The 21,401-nt window shown below is 37.8% G+C and overlaps 1 protein-coding gene across 3 annotated transcripts in view; it reads left to right on the top strand.

Moving 5' to 3' along the window:
* The first annotated feature begins 6 nt into the window (after nt 1-6).
* PTPN21 (protein tyrosine phosphatase non-receptor type 21) overlaps nt 7-21,401 on the top strand; it is a 38,965-nt gene continuing 17,570 nt past the window's right edge. Inside the window, exons 1-6 of one of the 3 annotated variants that reach the window (XM_019615817.2) lie at nt 7-624; nt 6,557-6,926; nt 16,175-16,344; nt 17,543-17,640; nt 20,168-20,235; nt 20,678-20,748. In XM_019615817.2, coding sequence (XP_019471362.1) covers nt 6,747-6,926; nt 16,175-16,344; nt 17,543-17,640; nt 20,168-20,235; nt 20,678-20,748 — 587 coding nt within the window. In that variant the 5' untranslated portion in view covers nt 7-624; nt 6,557-6,746. Of the gene's footprint in view, nt 625-3,089; nt 3,550-6,556; nt 6,927-16,174; nt 16,345-17,542; nt 17,641-20,167; nt 20,236-20,677; nt 20,749-21,401 lie in introns of those variants that run through there. The other 2 variants (XM_010711805.3, XM_003206659.3) reach the window with 2 other exon arrangements.

Genomic DNA, 21,401 nt, shown 5'->3' with positions numbered 1-21,401 from the left:
GCACGGCGGCAGTCACGCGGGCGGAGGGAAGCGGGCTCGCTCGACCGCCCTTCGCTCGGCGCTGCTGTCTCCCGCTCGGGGCCCGCGCCGGGCAGAGCCCTCACGCCCGAGGGAGGTCTCCCTCCACCGGACTCCTCGTAAATGCTTTGTCCTGCGCGCTCCGGGGTCCGCAGCCTGCAGGGGGTGGCCTGCTGGGACCCGGCCCGGCGGCTCTCTGGGTCTGAGCCCGAGTTAACAAATATACGTACGTCTCTCTGACATCTGCCAGTGTTATTGCTACGAGGGATTGCTTTCTGAGGGAGCGGGAACTACGCAGAGGAGACAGAAGGCAGACGAACAGAAAATAAGTCATGCCATTTGTCTCCTGCACCAATATCCCACGTCACTTCAGTGGTGACAGTTCAGTGGGCAGTGAAGAACAGAAAGATCAGCATATAAAGTGTCTTTTAACAGTAATAATGCTTGAAGTTTACTTTACCCAATGGCAACAGCTGTTTCAATCTCTTTCTGCATCACGGCTCCTAATATAAACCAAACATAATACAGAGGTGGCCTACGCTAATTAATGCTAATGATCTGAGCTGTTCACCTGACCATACTGTGCTGGTGTCACAGTGAGATACAGTGAGTAACAGATTAGTTTAATTATAACATTCCTTTTTGACTTTTGAGAGACATATTTAGCTCTGTTTAGATTTCAAATAAGTTATATTATTCCATTGCTGGAACAAAAAAATATATGGAAGGACACTAATATGAATTAAATTTATGTCATCAACTAATTAATTTACTTTTTGTAAAAAATATTTTGTTCCAAAAAATATATATTTTATGAATTATGGCAGAAGCTCCCTGTTTATAGTTCAGTACTGTCTGTCTTGGAAAAGTGACCAGTTTAATATAGTAAAACCCTATAAAATTAATTACTTATTTACTATAACATAGTTCAACATTTTACAGTGCCTTTTAAGTCAAAATAAATCTTGCAACTGTGTAATTTCAGGTATCAAGCATGTAATAGACGTAGTTATTTTTCTAGCAGCTTCCATTCTACTCATTTCTTTATACCTTTGAGGAGCATGTCACGATGTATGGATACCCAGCTATCTCCTGGTTTTTCACAGATAAGGAAAGAAAAAGTGACAAAAGTGATTTCTTGGCCACAGGGAGTAATAAAGTGAATTTGTTTAAGGAATAGCTTTTAACAGTCACACATAGAATCAGAAATACTCTGTCTTTTCAGTTCATTAAGTCACTATTTTGCATGGCTAGTGAGTAAATTAAGATTTTTTTCTACATTAATTCTTCATTGTCTCACCATTCTGGGAATAGCCTTTCAACTGGTAGTTAGGGGACTATGATGTATTTTATCACAAGTGGATAACTCCATTAGGCTGAGGAAAGTACATGTATACATACCACTTTTCTGACAGGGGAGTGGGTATTTCTGAAAGGGATGTGGGTATTTCTCACTATGCGTGCCATGAAAATATAGATTGGGAGTTGAAGGAGAGCAGCAGTAGCACAATATAGTGCTCTGAGGCATTTGGACTGTGTCTTATTAATGTGCCTGTATCAGAGATCATTGTGGGCTCATGGACTCCATTGTCACTTTGTCCTATTTGTCAGAGATGATAGGTAAAGCAGGTAAGAGATCTGATGGGGCAAAATATGAGATATAAAGGGCAAAATGGAGAAAATACAAATAAACACAGAGTTAGGATACAAACTAACGTTTATAGAAAGTAGAAGAAAAACATGGAATTTAGGAATAAAGGTTTGATGAGCTTCAAAGGAGAAAAAGTAAGCTGTGGAGAAGCCTATAAGCAATGTCCTACCTGTATTTAAAAATTCTAATAATGCAACTTCAAGGCAGGGAATCAGGCAGGAAAATGGTGTGATCAAAACTTAGAATAGGAAATGAAGCAGATAGGAGTATTGAGGCTTTGTTTCCAGTATGAATTGTTTAGAAATAGGAGGTGTTGCTTTTGTTACCCTGAATCTTCACAGTTTGGATTTGTCATGCATTATACTGTTCAGTTTTCTCATGCAACCATAGTTCTGGCCTCTAACATGCTACTAGAAAAGGATATTCATTTAGTTTTAGTTCAAAGTTGTTCAGTTTATTCAATATAAGACTCCTCTGAATGAATTCTTTTCTTGGCCTATGGACTCTTCATTGTAACTATGGTTCATATGTGGGAGAAAAAAAGAGGTAATTCCCCTGATTGGAGGAAACCTATTGTGTCTGAGAGAAATAACTCAGAAGTACTCATCATAGTACAAAATTTCTTACATATTTCAGCTGCGATTAGTATTCTCAGTAGCATTCTGTTTGCATAGCAGGTCTGCAAGTTAGACTTGCTCAGACAGTAGCATGTTTGCTTTATCTTCTTCCTCATCCCTCACCTGTTTCAAATTTGTATATACTTTTACCTGGCTCATGTAATGTGGAGAATGACATTCTATGTAGCATACAACAATTGTTTATTTTTCGTACATTTTTTGAGTATATTTTTGAGTATTTGTGGGAAGGGAATAGTGCCCCCTATGTGATGATTGAATTCATTAAACACTATAAATATTACTTTAATGCTTGATAAGGTGGTTGTTATTAAAGACATACCTTCTACTGGAGCCTTTGGGAGTTTTGATGTGAAAGGAAGAGCTGAAGGATCAGCCTTTAAGCCTGCATTTTCTTGCTGTGTATATTACCAACAGCTGAAACTTTGCAAGGACTTCTTTTAGCTGCAGGCATTAATGTATGTGCATAGGTTACTTAGTGTGGCACGTATGAATTAAACCCTGAATATGCTTCCAAGCTGTGTAAAAATAATAATAATAAAAATAATAAGGCCAACAGATAATTATTTTTTGTAAGAAAGTTGCCTTAATTGGAAAAGCTTAAAATAAATGATCATATGATTAAAAAAGCAAGGATTGCCTGCTATTTGTTGTAGCCCCTATTTCTGTAGCAGCCCGCAGCCAGTGAAGCAGCTGTTCATTGCTGACATTCTCCCTGCCAGGCATTCCAACTCTGTGAGGTAATGGGCTGCAAGCATACGGGCCTTCGGTTTAATTCTTTCGGCGTATCCTTCCGCATGGGTAGAGCGAGGGGAACGCCTCCAGGAAAAGAAATTAAATGCACACACACACGGGCACACAGAGACGGACGACTTGAAAATATTCCAGAGAAGGCGATTTTGTGCTCGTGCAGCACAGCGTGGCGCGGAGAGACTGCCTGCAGAGCTGGCTGCCACTGGTTTGTTTTGTTGCAATATTTCCTTCCACCCCCAGCTCTTTACCCAGTGGAATGATACCCAGAGCAAGTTTTTTGAGACAGGAAGTGAGGAATGTTTTCACTATGAGTGATCTGAGAAGAAGGTGGGTTAGCCGAGATAGCAGCTGTGCGGTGCGGGAGGAGCACAGTAAGGCAGTACAGGAGTACAGATGAGATGGCTCCGCCAGAAGACATCTCGGAGCGCTGTGGTTTTTCTTCAGCTGCACACATGTGAAAGGAGGCGCGGTGTCCTCGGATCGCAGCAAAAGGTAATGGGAAAACGGCAGGCAAACTTAGTGGGTAAGTGTGGCTGTGTGAGAGGAGTTCCAGCATTCACTTTTTGAAAAGTGAAGACTGTAGAGCTCTGTGCTTTGGAGGAAGGAGAAGTTTGAGACGTGTGCTTACTGTGGCTCTTTTAGTCCAGGAGCCAAGTCAAAGATTAACTGGTAAAACAAGGGGAGGGTAGAGTACTCTGATTGATTTATTTTTTTCTGGCTCCCTAAATCTCTCTCTCTCTCTCACACACACACACACAACAAAAAAAGGACTTTGAGCATTTAAAATTATAGGAACTCTATTCTTCTGTAGGATGTTGCAGTTTTATTTCACATGCTATCATTGACGCAGACTGCTTGAAAATCTTTGTAGAGTAAAATGCTTATTACTGAGGGGGAGTGGGAGGGGTAAGTAAGGGAAAAAGATATCGCAGAGCTTGCTAATTGTGTTTCAGTCATGAGCATGTTGCTGTAATTTTAAAAGCAATTATGTGTTGAAATATAAGTGTACCAAGTTTGGCCATGAATGAAATTTTCACTTGTTGTGTGAAAACCCCAGGCATGCTAAATAAAGGGTGGTTGTTTTTCAGAGAGTCACCTGGGTTTGTAACTTCTGGCTGTAGCTTTGTAACAGTGCAGACGTATCCTAACTTAAAATTATGCAGAAGGCAAATACGAGAGCATCTGGCATTGCTGATTGCTCCTGAAATATTCTGAAAATTCTGACCTAAGCTTCCTCCCCATGCCTGCGTTGCTACCTGCGCACACAGAAATTACTGAGATTGGAGACTGCCTAAAATCAGCATTAGGTGCCTTGTGAATTTCACCTACAGCTGCTTCCTGATGTTTCTTCCACGCTCTTGGGATACTTTTCTAAGGGTCTGATGGGATCATAGCAGTTTCAGTCTTTATGTTCAGACTGTAAAACTGAGATTAGAACAGCACTGCACATGTGATTGCAGCCTTCAAAAAAAAGTCAATAAATTGGTTTCTCAGTTTGCTGTAGCACCAAAAGAAGGAATGCATAATTGTGCACAGAATGTGTCACAGAAGTGAGCTAAGGTCAGCCAGCCAAAAGTTTCACTGCCAGGAGTAAAACTAGTGCGAAATTCTGCTGGCAGTGGGCAGGAAACTAAAAGTTTCTGTTCACAGAGCATTCCCTGCATGCTGCTTTTTTGGGTTGGATTTGGGAGGATCAGTGTACAGAGCAAGTTATCAAGTGAGGAGGCTCTGCCTGTCTCTAGAATTTTCAGGGAAACTTGTTGCTGTCAGTTGTTACTTATTGTGGCCACACCCAAGAGTAATTGAGCCAATGTTTGGAATTTATTTTATTTTATTTTATTTTATTTTATTTTGAGGTAGGGGTGAGGGAGTGTTAAATCAGTAGTAATGAATCTTAAGGTTTTAGATGATATCTGTGGAGGATGAGGACTGTGTACAATGGTAGAACAGCCTCCAGCTTATTAGAAGCATGGCCATGAAACGTGCTTTTGGTCGTTCTGAGTTGCAAAGATGTCATCGAGGAAAAATGCCATGCTACTCCTCAGGCCTGCAGCCCTTCTGTCTCTGCTTCTCCACAGTGCCTGAAAGGGCAGAGCACGGGGCCTGGCAGGGCATTGCAACCCAGTCTGGTTGCACTGAGTAACGTTGTATTTCTACATGCGTGTGTAAATATACAAGCAGTGTAGTGCTATCTGGTTGTTTAAACCTTTTGTACAAGCAGGTGCAATAGGAAGGTTACTTCTGATTTCCCTTTCCCAAATAAACGGACATACTAATTCTTGTGGTTATTCTTATCTGAGAATAGCCTTCGGGAATCAAATTGCGCCTTTTAAAACGCATTATTCCTGTGATTTGTTGTTTGTTTGTTTGTGTGCGTGTGATTACACCTCTTTATTTCGAGAAGCACGGTGCTGCCACTAGAGGGCCCGAGGCACCTCACTCAACGGAGCTCGAACAATGCAGCCGCGCCGTGTGCTCGGGGCCGCCGCCTGGGCCCGGCCCATCCCGTTGCCGCCAGTGGGAGCTGCCCGGACCGGGAGCCGGGCTGGCGTCGGTTCGAGTCATGGTGTTTGGGCGGCCCTGCTGAGGCCGTCCCCCACCTGGCTGAAGCGCTTCGTTTGGGTGGTGGCGCTTTGAGCGCTCGCGCTGCTGCAGCACTACCTGCGTTCATGTAGTGTGTTTGTTTTTCGTGTGCTACTGAAAATCCAAACCAGTTAGGCTGGGGCACAAGAGGTGAGACAGAGCTTGGAAGAGGGGAAGGGTGAAGTAAGTGCCCGGCGGAGCCGACAGGAGAGCAGGTGTGAAGGTGTTTGCGAAAGGCGGAGGAGCCTTTACGTTTAGAAAAAATGTACTTTTTTTTTTCTTCCCTCTGCCTTTCCCCCCTCCCCCAAGAAAAATTGGAAAATAAATAGTATTCAGAATTAGCATACTGTGGTGTGAGGGAAACCATAACCTCAAACAGTGTACCGCACTTTAACATAAGAAATAATGGCTCTGCGAGCTGCAATTCAGGGAAAATTGGAAGAATTGGATTTTAATTGTCTGGTAGGAAATGGCTGAGGTGTGAGGTGTAGTGCCTCGCTTCCTGCCTTTCTTTGGGGCTTGGTTTTGTGTTTAATCCAACAGATAGCAGCTGAGGCTCCATGCTGCTCTGAAATAATGCCTAACTGCTGGTTTTGCTCTTAAAGAAAAGGCTTTCATCAGCATTACAAGTACTGAAGAACTTTTTAGAGGTCTTTCACTTAAATACCAATTCAGTTAAGAAATGCTTTTTATTTTAAGGCATTTCAGCCATGTTTAATGAAGACTCATTATTTACTTACAAGTAAAAAAAAAACAAAAACCACATGCACACACACACAAAACAACACCCAAAGACTAGTGTTGTATGTGGAAAAACCAGAAACTCCTGTGATTCTTTGAGAATTTGAATGCATAACAGCTCTGAAAATTGTTTCTGCTTCATATATATTTTTCTTTCTCTTTTGCTTCTTGCTAGGATTCCAGTGGATGCCCCTCTACTTGCACGTCGGTGGAAAATTGCTTACCTTTAATGGATACTGCTGCTGGTGGTTGATTTTTGGAGACTTTACAGCTCCTTACTGTTTGAGAGGAAACTGCTGCTTTTCCTCTCTCAAGTCCCTAGTGGTGGTAGCTTTTTATCTCCAACCATCGGTGTGGGAAAGAAGATGCCTCTACCTTTTGGGTTAAAATTGAAACGAACTCGACGCTATACAGTATCCAGCAAGAGTTGTTTGGTGGCTCGGATCCAGCTACTCAATAATGAATTTGTGGAGTTCACACTATCTGTGGAAAGCACAGGCCAGGAAAGTCTGGAAGCAGTGGCTCAGAGGCTTGAGTTGCGGGAGGTGAGTGAACTTTCGAGTTAAGGTATGGCTTTGACTCTGGTGCTGGATGACCTTCATGGTGAATCCTTACCATTTGGTGCAAGCAGCTTGGTTACAACAACAGCTGAACAGCTGTTCTGTGCACCCCTTGTTTCTTCACAGTCTGGTCTTGAGGATGAATTGAGTTTATCAAAAACTGGTGCAAAACATACCTTACAGAACAAAAGAATGCCTAAGGTAACAACGTGTGAGAAGTGGCACTGAACAGAAGCTTAGAAAGATGAATAAAGCCACAGCAGTGGTTGTTTTTAAATTTAACAATGCTGAAAATATCATTTAAAAGAAAAGTAAACGCCACCATGCACTTTCTGCCTAAGCAACATGGCTAAGAATTGCTGAGAGACATGAGATTTTAAATCCTTATAGATTAGGACATGAAAGAGAATGTTATTTTTCTGCATTTATTTCTGGTGGATCAGTGCTGAGAAAAGAACCTGAAGCACAAATGTGATATGTGTGCTGGTGACTATTTCTAGTGTTTGTTCACAAATCACAAACCTGTTTGCAGAAGGTGCCTTTCAGCAAGCGTATAGTCATTTAGATCAATGTCTGGCCTCATGGAGAAATATGGTATACGCTAGCTGTAGCTGTATAACATCTTCCCCCTCACTCCCCAGTTTTTTTTGCTAGGTATTTTAAAATATACTTTTTCAACTGAAATTGAACTCTTCTCCCATGCATATGGTGATTATTCTGCAAACAGAATAATAACAGAATTAGCATGCGTAGGTGTAGAATTTATCAGTAGGAAATACTCCATACAGTCAGTTGTTCTCAGAAATATTTTTTCCCCTTGTTTAGTGAATAATTGAAAAGAGGGAATCCATTCATCTGTTTGTTTACTGTTTATGTTTTCTGACCCAGTATGCTTTTTTGCATTGTCCAAATATTCTTAATCTGTACAGTCACTGTGGAAAAGTGCAATTCTGTGGAGTGATATGGCTTTTTTTTTCCTTGCTCTTTCTAGAAAAGGGAAAATCTGAGTACTCTCATAGCCTTAGCATTTACTTAGAACACATCAGGTGTCACCTATCTAGAATTCGGTTGTTGTGACTGAATGGAGTTTGTCAGTTTATGCACCCTCAGATGTCACTGCTTAGTCATCAGAAGGTAAAGAATTGAACTATTGAAGAATTTAACTTTGATTTGCAAAATGCAAAGGCTTTGTGTTTCGGAATGATGACCACTGGCTTTTATTTATCTATTTACAAAGCGCTGGAGATGCGTGGTTGGTTGTTTTTTCTTTTCAGCAATTCACTATCTCTTTCACTGGAACTACTCCTAAAATCTGTTTTTTTTTTGTTTTTGTTTTTTTTTAAAAAAAAGGTTGGCAGTTCCCTCCATTAAGAGTCATATATCAGACTAAGGGAGTTGACAGCACACTACTGAACTCAGAGCAGATTCTTTTGGTCATGCATTCTTGCATGGATTATTTTGGCAGGAAAATGTGTTGCAATAAAAGGGAATGGAAAGTAGGGATATAAATTACTTTCCAGAGCTTGCATTCAAAAAATGTTGTTTTGCCTTTAAATAGTAGGATTTGCCAAGCAGATACAGGGTTAATTTCTGACTATTTTCTTAGTATGAAGTTTTCAGGAAGATTGCTGAGCATTTGCTTCTGTCTGCAAAAACAGTATTAATCCTTGATACTGTGGAATACTAAGTACATTCTCTAAGAACTCATATTTTTAATGCACGACTCACCCTTTAAAGTGTGAATTGAAAGTGTTAAACAAGAAAGTATGACTGTTTAAGCACTGAGATTTACGTCGGATACGAAAGTGGAGGCATGAGCATCACATTACTGTATATGGGCTATGTAGTTTTGCTGTACAGCCTCAGAATAATTAGTTGCAGGAGTTATGAGTGGAATCTTGACCTATTTACACACTCTGATAAAATTTATCTTGGTGTAATTTGTAGTCAGTGAATTTAGGTAGTGAATGGATTGGTTTCTTAGTGCTGTACCATCTTTTAATATATTTGTTTTAACAGATCATACTTACATAGTAGTCCTCAGATTATGTAATGTGTAGCTTAATACTAATTTACTTGTAATTTTAATTTTTGTAATTGTAATTGTAGCTTTTTTCCAGTTTATCTCATTTTCAAGTTGTATGGACACAAACTTAGGATTCAGAAAGTCTAAATACTTGGACAGTTTTATTTTGTTACTGAATGGCAAGCCTTGCAAAAAAAGTGAAGTGAGTGCATTAAACTGAGGGATAGTTTGTCTTTTGTCCCGTAGAGGACTATACTCAAACTATTATTTAACTGTAATCATAGGAAAAGCTGTATTTGATGTGCAAAACCGTTTTGAAGTTGCAAGTTGTGAAAAAGTGTTCTGAGCTCTGATTATTAACTAACTAGAAAAGAATGTTTAATACTGCATGTGTTGCATTTAGGATACAAGCATACAAATTAGGTACTTGAGAATATAAAAATGTTTTTAAAGTGTTACTACAGTTAGATATTTATAGGATATTTGGCAAGAGGTGTTACAACTGATTTAGGTCTCTTGCGGAATCTTTTAATTCTGTTTTTTAATAACACTTTAATGCCAGAATAAATGGCCAAATTCCACTAACGTGTGCAAGCAGAATCTGACTTCAGTGCAAATGTGTGGTGCAATACTGACTCATATTAAAAAAATAGAGAGCTTCTGTGTAAAGTGTGGTGTATATGTGAATTCCTGTGTTTGTTTTGGACGCAAATGGGAAAGAATGAATCAAAGTTATCCAAACTCTGAATAACTTGGAAATTCTGAAACAGTGCTTCAGTATTTTCTAAAACTTTGTTCTGAAGTCCAAAGGATCACCTCTTGCTTTGAGAAAATGCATGAAAATACTTTAATTCAGTGTGTTTATTTATTTTTTTTACGTAGGTAAGTAATGTTTTGAAAATAAGACCAAGTGCAACCACTCTCTTGCATGTGTATGTATTAGTAAGCATACTGACCAGCAGATAAAAGTTGGGCCAAGCAATGACAGAGGAGTCACTAACATAATTATGTTTATGCCTCGTATCAAGTTTTTAAAAAATACTGACTAATATTTAAAGAAATAAAAGTGCTGATTGTTGAACTGTTGATGGCTGCCTCTCTGAATGAAGTTTTGCTTAGGGTTGGGAAAGAGAGAGAAATTATCATGGAGGAATGCATAGAAAGATCTTCAGTGTGTTGTGTTATTCATATAAAATACAACTTTCTTGAAAAACAAAGTTGACTCCCTCATGCATTAATTTTAAATGTGCTGAAATAGTAATTCATGTGTCCAGATACACAGAATGACAGAGCATTTTAAAAATCAGCAATTGCCTTAGGTGTAATTACTGTCATGGTTTTTTCTGAAGGAAAACAGCAGTATGCTCTGGGGTAAGATTTATTCTCCATCTTGCTTATTACACTGAGTGACACAAAATTAATTAAGATTTTTCCATGAAAGCCTAGGTGGCAGTTAGGCAGCACTGCCTCTGATTTCTCTAGTTTTTAATAAAGTTCGGTCAGAATTTGAATGTACCACTTGATTGTATTATTTCACTGTCACAATACCTGTGAGTTGTGATATAATATTATACTAATTTTATACTAATTTTAACAGATTTTCATTAGTTCTGAAGCAAGTATGTTAGTTTATTGTTCTGTATTTTTAGACTACTTTGATACTGTAAAATGATCAGAATTTCAGAATCCAATAATTGGGAATGTAATACTTCCTTTAATGTTGGTGCTTTTTAAGGTGAGAGTCAGAAGCAAGTAAGCAAGTTTATCCTTCTTGGAGTCTTGAATGGAGGGGGGAAAGTAGCACAATTTACAGAAGAAGGAAAACGGGTCACCAATATCTGACCTGTTTCTGCAAGAGATTAAAATATGTCTTGATGGGACATAACATCTTTTATGCGCTGTAAAAGTATTGCTTTTTATCTCGTAGATAAGTCAATTTAATTTTGTATAACGTTCTGATAAGTTAAATCTGCCTTGTCCCTCAGAGGAAATCCCATTTATTCACATACCACCATTCTTGCAGTGCTTTAATCTGAATTAGAATGTTAGATTACCTCGCAAAATATTGTTTTTTAAAACTACGATTCTTAAATTTCTTATCCCTGCAATATTGATTTAAGCTGTAATTGGCAACTGCTTTGTTTAAGTAGCATTTGTGATAATGATATTGATGCAGTCAGGAGAAAATCATTGCGGGGGATGTGGCAGTAGGCTGTGTTGGAAAAAATGTTTACTGTGTGAAAGAGTTAAGATTGGCTTCTTTCTGAATTCTTTTAGTACCTTGCTAAATCCTCCCTATGGTTAGCTGCAGTTGAAAACCTTGTCAGTGCTAGAACAAAAATAGCCAAGAAAGCCAAAGTGCCCTAAAGTGAGTAGCGTCAAATAGGGGAAAAAAAGAGGGGATTCTTATGAGGCTCCTCAGCCATCCTCCTTATTCTGAAAGCACTGGTGGATGTTGAGGGCTGCAGCTTTCTGTTCAGTGGCAGATACATGGCAAGACTTAGAGATTAAGACTTAAGATTTTTTTTCCACCACTTGCAGGAAATCTTGTATCCGGTACCCTGGCCAATCCAGGCTGCTCCAAACCAGTCCGGGTTTCTCCTCTAGAGACTGGGAAGATTTGTGGAGGGGGATGTCTGCTGTGATAAGAAGAAAGTTTCTGGAGAATTTTTAGTGCCTTTTGTGTCCTTCTGTAGTTCTTAATGTTGGACATAGAGTAAAGCCTTTGCTTGTATCTGGCAGTTGTGCATAGTACGAGATTATTGAGCTAGTTTTGAAAGCAGTTTATTTTAACAGTTGTATTCTGATGGCAGGGGCTGTTTTGTATCCAAGTATAAGATAAAGTGAGACTCAGTGGAGTCCCTGGGCTAGCTGGGATCTTTTTAGTCTGGCTGCAAAGCTTATGATGAGACAGTGTTTTCAGCATTCTCTTGTGATGAGACTGTTTTCAGCATTCTCTTCAAGAAAGCCTTATGGTGTGTTGTATTCATACATACCAACATGAAGACAGAAAAACACCCATAGAAATTGTTTGGGTTTTTTTTTCTTTATCTGTGGGTCCATAGAGAATAATTTTGTAAAATACAGCAGTAATTGTGTTGTCTCAGAATCCTAGGAAATAAAACTTTTTCTGATGTGTTATACTGCTGAGAACAGAAAGGCACAATTTAGTTTGGGGGATGCAGAACAGCTGCTTTTAAGAGAGACTATTACACACTTGATATCTGACGTATACATTTGTCAGTCAGATTACTTTTCTAAATAATGTAAATTGTGACCAAAGTAGACCCTGAGATTCTTTATTAAAGATGTTCTTCTGTGTGTAGTGCTAGTCAGAATAACTGATATGTATAACATGTGGAATTATGTTAGGGATGAGACAGGTTCATTTTAATAAAAGTAAAATGAAATATGGCTGCTAATTATAGCCAACTAATATCAGGTACAGGGTAGACTGTAGACGGACTTTATCATTGATTCAGTTTAAAAGGAAATCTGAGGATGGAGACTTGATGCCTCTGTGGGAAACCCCTTCCAGTGTGTGACTAGTCTCATTGTGAATTTTTTTTCCTAATCTGACTTGAGTTTACCACATTGCAGCTCACACTCACTATTTCTCATCCCTGCAATGGTTCTCACTGGAATTCTCCTTTAGAAGAATAATTTGGCTCTGTCTCCCCTAAACCCTGCCATTAAATAACAGAAAATAGCAGTAAGATATTTCATGAGTCTTTTCTTATGGCTGATCAACCCGTTTCTCAGACTATCATGGAACATCATGCAAGAAGATATAATAGTAACGTAGTTTTGTGGCACACATAACCTGACGGAGCTCCTCTGCTTAGTTTGTGAGGACTCAGTGACTGCAGATGCCAGTGTGGGTGCTACCTCTCTCTTTCACAAACCTATGAGCCTTGTTGGCTGCAAGATTATATTGGGCTTTTCTCTGCGTTCTTCAACTTTTGTATAAAAATACTTAATTTTTCTGCCTGTAGCGGCAGGAAGCAGCTGGGTAGTAAGCAACTGCAGAAGTGTTAAGGTTCTTTTATTTACATTTGACTTTCTTCAAAGGGATTGGGTGATGAATAAGTCACTAAAATAAATGAACCTCAAAATAGCGTTAATCTTAACAGCTTAACATATTTTAGCAGTTATGTCATTACATTCTTTTTAGAATTGGGTGCTGTCCTGTGCTACTAATAATAAAAACTTTTATAAAGAGTAAAATGGATTCTATTTTAATCAGTGAAAATATTCCAGGGCACATAAACTACTCTGAAATTTCACAGGGTCAGATTCTGCCCTTGAAGTCAAGTGAAAGGGTTGCATAGAAGTCAGAAGGTAGGTTTTGGCCCATAGCATTTACCTCGGCTTGTATTTTGATCATCCAGTTTGGAGGATATTTTAAGGGAAAATAACGTGACAGAAAAATCTTAATAAAGTATATTCTGGATTCCAGAGTATATTTTAAAATACAGAAATATTTTTCTTAGTCTTGTGCCAGTAATATCTTGGTTCTGTGCATGGTAAGGAAAAGTGGTCTGCGTTGTATGGAAATGGATAAGCACAAGAAATCATCGTGGCTTAAAAATAGGTTGTACATTCAGATTATCCTTGTTGTAGAATCAGGAGTATCTGCATTCAGAGAGTACAGAACAGTGGTGCTGTTACCAGACATTTCAGTTCATTCTCCCCTTTCTGTTACAAATCTATGTTTGTTTGGAGCTTATGTACACCAAAGCTGCAGTTGAAACTATTCGAAGTGTTGCTTATAAATGTTTGTCTGGTTTCCAGGAGCGTTAATGTGATATCTTTTCCAGAAGTCTTTCAGCTTTGATGGTATGCTTCTGCAGGCCTTTTTACCTGTAGTTTTTGGTGTCTGCTAGGCCTCTCAGCCCACACGGTGTGGTTAGCCATCAGCCAGCCAGCTGGGCCAGCACAGGGGGCTTCCTTTTCTCCTTCAGAGCACAGAATGGATTGTGAGGGATACTTTTTATCTTTTTTTTTATCCTTTTACAGTGTGAGATGTTGCAGTGAATGTAATATATTTCTTCTTCATGGAGTATCTGTAGCACTGTTAAAATTCTTAATATCTCAGGGAATCTTAAGCTGTGAGGTGACGGGGGCTACCATGCACTGGATCTTAGGGATGGACAATTTGAAATACAGAAATAAAAGCCAATGTTTTCTCTGGCACCAGCCAATCTGATGCACTTGAACTGAAAAATTTAGAATACAGTATTTTTTTTATAGTGTTTGTGATCAGAGCCATTTTTTTCTCCTTGAAACTAGAAGTGTTTGACTTCTTAAATTTCATGCTTTATTTTTAGAATTCTGCAGTGAAGAGCACTCAGCGTCCACCTGAGAATTTGTTTTGTGTCTACGAACAGTTCTAATTTAATTTAGTGTTTGTAGTATAGCCTGTGTTTTTTATTGAATGGAACTACAGTTCTGTTAGAAGACAGAATACAGGACAGCCTGTATTCTAGCATGTTCTATTTTCTGCATACTGATTCTGCAATTGCTTGGATTGATCACATTAATTTAGTTTGTTTTTAAGCACCGAGAAAACAAAAATCACTAAAAATGCATTGATGCTAATTGGAGAGGGGCAGAGAAGTACATTTTGCCAGTAGATTTAAGAAGTATTTGCTAACTGTGGAAGGAGCATTACGCCTTAAAAATAGCTCTAATTTCACAGTTGTTGTTGGTGACTGTGCTTTTACAGAGTATGTGATACGATGAACCTAATGCCCTACCTTGACTTTGGTGTCCAAAATTACTTAATGCTCTGTTGTTGGTACAGAGAATTGATTTCATTGCTGTGCCTGCATTCTGATATGGAGCCATGCTATGGTTGCATGCATGTATCAGAGCTGTAAGGAATGGAGCGAATACCATGATGCTGGATCCTTCATCTCATTTAGATTTTAAATTAAGAAGATGGATTTCTATGTGATTTTTCAGATATGCTTGTTTTCACAGGAAATTACTAAAACACAGATTTGGTACTACCAGCTCTCATTTCCCAGTAAATTTTAAATTTGTGCTCCAAAGAATCAAAACGATAGTTTCTGAGAAAATAATAAATAGTTTTCTTGAAAAGTGGATAATTTTTCCAAGTTTAATTCAGGAAAATTATTGAAAAGAACATATTATGATAAATATTCCTGTATTTTGTAAAATGCCTTCCTTAATAGCTTTATTTTGTACAATTTAAAGAATCTGAAAACATAATTATGTAAAGAAAAGTGCTGGATTAAAGGTGTTGGTATTTCTACCATTTCAACATACAATGACGTATGTGTAGCAAAGACTTGGAGAATCTCCATATGAATGTTCTCATCTTAGTTGGTGCTTCACTGCATTCCCTTCCCTTATCTACTTCCCACAATAAGAAAATGTAATTATGATTTCTAGTTTTTCTGTGATAATGACATTATTATTTTCCAGTACATGTCTGCTTGATAATTCTGAACGGAATGAAATAAGTGCTCCAGGAGAAGAGGAGAAGATTTTAATCAGTTTAAATGTACTGGAGAGATTTAAATTTGAATGAGTGGCTCTGCAGTGTTACTCAGTAGAACTATATTTTGGTGTCAGAAAAATAGTCTAGTCCAACTTTTTTTCAAAGCAGATCATGTCCAATCTAAGTTTTACTGTGTTACTCAAAATGTTCAGTGAAATCCCAGGGGTGGGCATCCCTCAGCTGCTTTGGGCAATTTCTTTCACTGCATATGGTATTTTGTGGGTTTTTCTTGTGTGATCAGGAGTAATAAGGTAATTCTTGACCATTTGGTCCATGCCCTTTTGTCCTTCAGCATCCTGTGTAGGCCTGCCTGCTGGTTCCTAAGACAAACCATACTCTGCTGTCCTGTAGTCCAATTCTGTTTGTATTTCTCACTTCCCTTAATTTCCTTGTTACGCTTAAATGCATTGCTCCAACTGAGTCAGGAACTGCTTGCAAATAAGAACAGGATTTGGTAGCCCCGATGTATGTATATATGTTATGAATTGTTTATCTGGATGTAATACCTGGGTTTGATATTAAAATATTATGTCCCTCCAGTTCTCTGGCTTCTCAATAACCTTAGTCTTAGGATCTTAAGTTTTTTTTATTTCCAGGTAGCAAGACTTTCATGCAATATATTTTTATCTAATGTGGCAATATTAAATTTGTTTCATCATTGAAATTATTTTCTTTCAGATAACGTATTTCAGTCTGTGGTATTACAACAAGCAGAATCAGCGCAGATGGGTAGATTTGGACAAGCCTCTGAAAAAGCAGCTGGACAAATATGCCTTGGAACCAACAGTGTATTTTGGAGTAGTGTTCTATGTGCCTACTGTTTCTCAACTTCAGCAGGAGATTACCAGGTAAACTTTATAAATTTGTCTATAATTTCACTTTCAGCATCCTGAAACATATAGCTCATGTACACATTGTCTGCTTTTCCCTTCCCAGACTTTATAGAAATAGAAATTATTATTTTAGGCAGAATTTATGTTCAAACTATTTTATTATTTATTATTATATTTATATATTATAGTATTTATTTCCCTTTTTAATGTTTTAAAAAGTTTATAAACTAAGCAAAGAAATAATGTTTCAGTGACCTTAGGAATTTGCTCTAGCCTTTTCTGATATATTGTGGCTTTTTCCTTTCATTTTTTTTTTTAAGGGCCTTGGTTTTGTCTGAGTTATTTTTGATTCTTTTCTGTAAGGATATTATTTGGTGTAATGTGGCATAGTGCTTCTTTGTAACAGGATCCAGGAAAAGTCTAAACAGTATTTATAAAACTCACTGAATTTTAACAGTTCAGAGAAGGAAGAGATCTGTCTTTTAACTTCTGATTATCAAAATGTTTCCATGACTTTTTTTCTCTGAATTACAGCACACACTTCATTCTTTTCAGTATTAAAGCTTTACTTCACAACAGTTAATATACAATATGAGGAAATCAGTAATTTTTTTTTAAATTGATCTCATAGAAAACAAATGTGCTTCTTGGCTAAGGTAGGGTGTGACATGAATGGCTGAATGGTGTCAGAAGAATTCAAGAAAGTAATGGTTTGGACTGTGGACCACAGTCCACAGTTACAGCTTACAGGGTTTGCACGTTCAAGAGATGATCCAGGAAAAGATTAGTTTAATGGAAGAAAAAAGAAGTGAGAACAGAATGTATTTGGGAATTGTAGTGCAGAAATGAAAATAACTGTCATGATTGAAGGGATATTCATATTGGATTTACTGGAAGGGAATTTACTGTATGCTGCTGGATGGTTTACTAGTGGAGATAATAAGAATATTAAGGAGGAAAGACAAAAAAAATCATGAGGCTATGGTTGTAGATAGAAACTGTGGAAATTCTGTGCCTTTCAAGGGGATCGGGATTTGATTCTGCAGTAGATAAATGAAAGCTGAAGGAAGAGCTGATAGGGACCATATGGGGGATCTGAATGATGAGAGTGTTCTCCCCATATACTAGTGAATGGAGGGGGGACATGCAGTCTCTTGAGAATAAGAAGCCCATGCTAGCTTTTCCTTTTTTTTTTTCTTTTTTCTACACGTAGGTATCAGTATTATTTGCAATTAAAGAAAGATATCTTGGAGGGCAACATTCCTTGCACACTAGAACAAGCAATACATTTGGCTGGTTTGGCTGTTCAAGGTAAGTAAGGCAATCATGCTGATGTTACGTTGGAAGTTGATATATTTTCTGTTGCATGCTTTCTGTTTATTGCTTATCGACCCCTCTTCTTGCTGTAATAAAACTGCAAGAGGTAGTTGCTTTCTAGTGTAAATTTTATTTCTATGAAGCACATTTTTGTTTTCAGTTGACAGCCCTACAAATGCAGTGAAGGTTCAGTTCAGTAGGTTATGAAAGGTGAAAGGCTTGCTCCTTAGAACTTCATCAGCCAGTGTATTGGCTAGGAAAGGAAAATGAGGGGGAGAGGGAAATGGACAGTGAGATCAGTGACCCAGTTCTTACTGGTATTTCAGTGCAGTCCTCTGAGGTACCTAGGTACCTAGACACCTGAATTCCTTTGGAGTACCTCGAAAGCAAGTTGTCTGCTTGTGTCAGCAGAGCTTTCATCTGTTTCTCTTACTGAAAACTTTATTCTGACATTGTCACATGAGAAAGGGACATACTTTAATAATAAGTAGATTTGAATGTACAGCAGTACTAGTATCTCCACCTCTGCTCCCAAATGTCCTAACACCAAAGATAATTTCAAGTTAGGAATTTTTAACACTCTGTGTTCTATGTTGAAATCTTTCCTGAAAACCCGTTTCTGAGGTGCGTATGTGAAAATGGTTACTTTGTTTTTCCTAATTAGTGTTTTCCTAATTAATGTTACCATGTCTGGTGTTCCCTGCTAACATGTTTGTTTGATGTGAAATCTCTCAAGTCAACAGTTTTTTAATGTAGTAGCTTTGTTTATTGATCTGTGTATTGCTCCTCTGTGGATGTCGCTCCAGTACATCAGTTGTAAAGCTGCATATCACTACCAGTGCATACAACCACAAGATTTTTTTTCTTTTTTTGGTCTTATTTTTTTTAAATTCTGGGTAATGACTACAACACATTAAAGATTATGATCATATTTTTCTGAGAATATAGTTATCAGTGGTGTAGATGAATAATGTTAGTGTTTATATAACTGTGTATCTGTTTAATCTAAACCAGGATTTAATGGTCTTCAGCTGGCAAAATCTTGCTTTGTTACTTTAATATCTTTAGACAGTATAAAAGTTTCTCTGCTCTGTAAGTTGTTTATAGATATCTTTCAATGTAATCCTCTTTCCAGATGGAAAATATTTATCCTTGTAGCTTTCACATTCTTCTCTGTCTTTTATGTGAGAACTACATGTGTTGATAACATGATGAAAAAAAACAACATAGAAAAAGTGCAGGTTCTAAATTAATGCACTCCAGTGACTGAAGTAGCTTATAGAAGGTAGGTCAGTTAATTTTAGCTAGTGAACTAACAGAAGCAGTTGTTTGTTGTTTTGAGTGCGCTGAATTCGAGAACTGTTTGTGTTTGAAATACTTACAATAGGCTGCTTCTAAGCACTGCTTTATCTCAAGTACTTTGTTGGAAGAGCCTGTGACATACTAGACCCTTTAATCATGAATAACTTGCACAGTAATTGCTAATGCATAATAAATACTTGATTCTGAAATGTCTCTGCAGTTATACTATTGTAGGTTAGAATCTGTGGTAATGTAAATAAGAAGTGTACTTGGAGATTATGTTTCTGTGGTTCTATGGAGTGCCCATTCTGGGCAGGCTGATGTTTCTTAGAACAGTTTATCTTGTGAGATGATACATAAATTTTCTGTTTTTAGGCTATTTTATTTCTTTGAACTGTTGGCTACTTCTTTCCTAGAAAGCAAAAAAGACACAAATTATTCTTGATGCCTTTTGGTGTGACATAAAATCAATTTTTATTAAGTTCTGTCTGAGCATTTATTTGAGTCAGGGAAATTAAGACATCTGATTTCCACTTTCTAGATGTCTTCATGCAGTGAGCTGTGAACAGAAGCTGCAGAGTCCAAGGTGCTCTGGCTGCTCGGAATCCAGCAGTGAGAACAGTCTGTCAGCTCATTGCTGACAGTGTCATTGTGTACAAGTACATATCAGAGAGGAGGGAGTAAAGAAGACAAAGCCACACTCTTTTCAGTGGCACTCGGGGACAGAATAAAAGGCAATGGGTACAAGTTGAGATATGAGAAATCTTACACGTTTTTTTGTTTGAGAGAGGTGAAACACTGGAACAGATTGCCCAAAAATCTGTATTCAGAATGTGACTGGGGGAGGCCGTGAGACAATCTGCTGTAGCTGACCTGCTTGGGCAGGAGAGAACACTAGTTTCCAGAGGTCCCTTCTGTCCCCAACTGTGATTAAAAACCACGCAAATAAAAGCGTAAGGAACTTGGAGCAGAGTTCTGCTTGTTTTATCATTTCTTCTCCTCTTCTATCCACAAGCAATCTTACCAATTTTTCTGAACAAGATAAGAGCACGGAATCTGTTTTTATTTTTCTCTTCATAAACATTACTGGTTAGTGTGATCCGTTGTCTTAGATCGTAGTTCAGTAACATGAAGATTTCCTATTTGGGAATCCTTCTGCAATTAATGGGGTATCAAATAATTTTGTTATAAATGTTTGAATGCAACTTTTATTTTTCAGCTGATTTTGGAGACTACGATCAGTATGAATCTCAAGAGTTTCTACAAAGATTTGCTTTGTTTCCAGTGGTAAGTAATTTCTTTAAGTTCTTTTTTGTATTATTGATCACAAGCAAACTGTGTTGCAAGTAGCTCTTCAGTGTACTGTAGCCAAACATGAGACTGATAAATCATGATCCTTAATAATGATTTATATTTATCCAGCTTGCTGCTCCCAAGATTGACAAATTCAGTAAAGGTTTTTTGAGAATATGGTGAGATATTACACAGAAGCAAAGATATTGCAAGATCTTTTCAGTTATATTGTATTTAAAAGATTATGAGGGTAGAGACAAGAAAGCAAGTAGAATCACTTCAAAACTATTTGTACTTTTTGATTTTGTTTATGTTATACAGAGTCTAATCCACAAAATTAGAGTGGAGGGTCGATTTCTCTGTGTAAAGACACTACAGCCATTTTATTTCATAGAATGTTTTGTAATTCATTCTATAAATGCTATCTTACCTTAAGGGTTGGCTACAAGAAGAAAAAATATTGGAAGAAGCAACACAGAAAGTTGCCTTACTTCATCAGAAATACAGGTAACATTTCTAAAACTCTTTATTGCACAATTTTGATGTGACTACTTCAGTAGCTCGGGGAGTTGAGAATCTCAGAAGGCAGTTGAACTAATTTAATCTCTCATTTAAATTATTTTTTTCACTGGTACGGCTGTGTTTTATTGTTGTTTTGATTTATTTTTTTTTCTAAATGAAAAGAAAACTGAACTAATGACTCCTGAAGTAAAGAAGAGGATTTTTCTAGAAGATTAATATATGGTACAGCAGTAAATAGTGTGACTTCACCTGATAAAGAGCCTGAAACTTATTTATAACATGAAGTTGTGGCCCTAGTCACGATGTCTTTCAATAAACAATACTGGTAAATTCTGCAGGCAATTGAAATGTAAAGATGGTCACTGGGCCAGAATGTTTGTGATCTAAGGCTGCTAAATGTGGTGGTCCAAGACAAAGGAAAGTTACTTTCTCTGTTGTCACTTCATTAGCAAAATGTGTTTGTGACTATGATACTAATACTAATGTGGGTTGGCTTTTTTTTTTATTACTTTAAAGCAAAGGTTTGAAAATTTCAAATTGATTTAGCTTTGAAATGTTTTCATAACAAGATGGAACGTATAAGGTCCAGCGAGAAAGACCAATCTGCATGACATTAGGACAAAGCGAAGGAATAAAGA

This window comes from Meleagris gallopavo, chromosome 5 (genome assembly GCF_000146605.3).
Source record: "Meleagris gallopavo isolate NT-WF06-2002-E0010 breed Aviagen turkey brand Nicholas breeding stock chromosome 5, Turkey_5.1, whole genome shotgun sequence".
Classification (NCBI taxonomy): domain Eukaryota; kingdom Metazoa; phylum Chordata; class Aves; order Galliformes; family Phasianidae; genus Meleagris; species Meleagris gallopavo.
The sequence above is the reverse complement of the archived record's forward strand: the minus strand, read 5'-3'. Positions and strand labels throughout refer to the sequence as shown.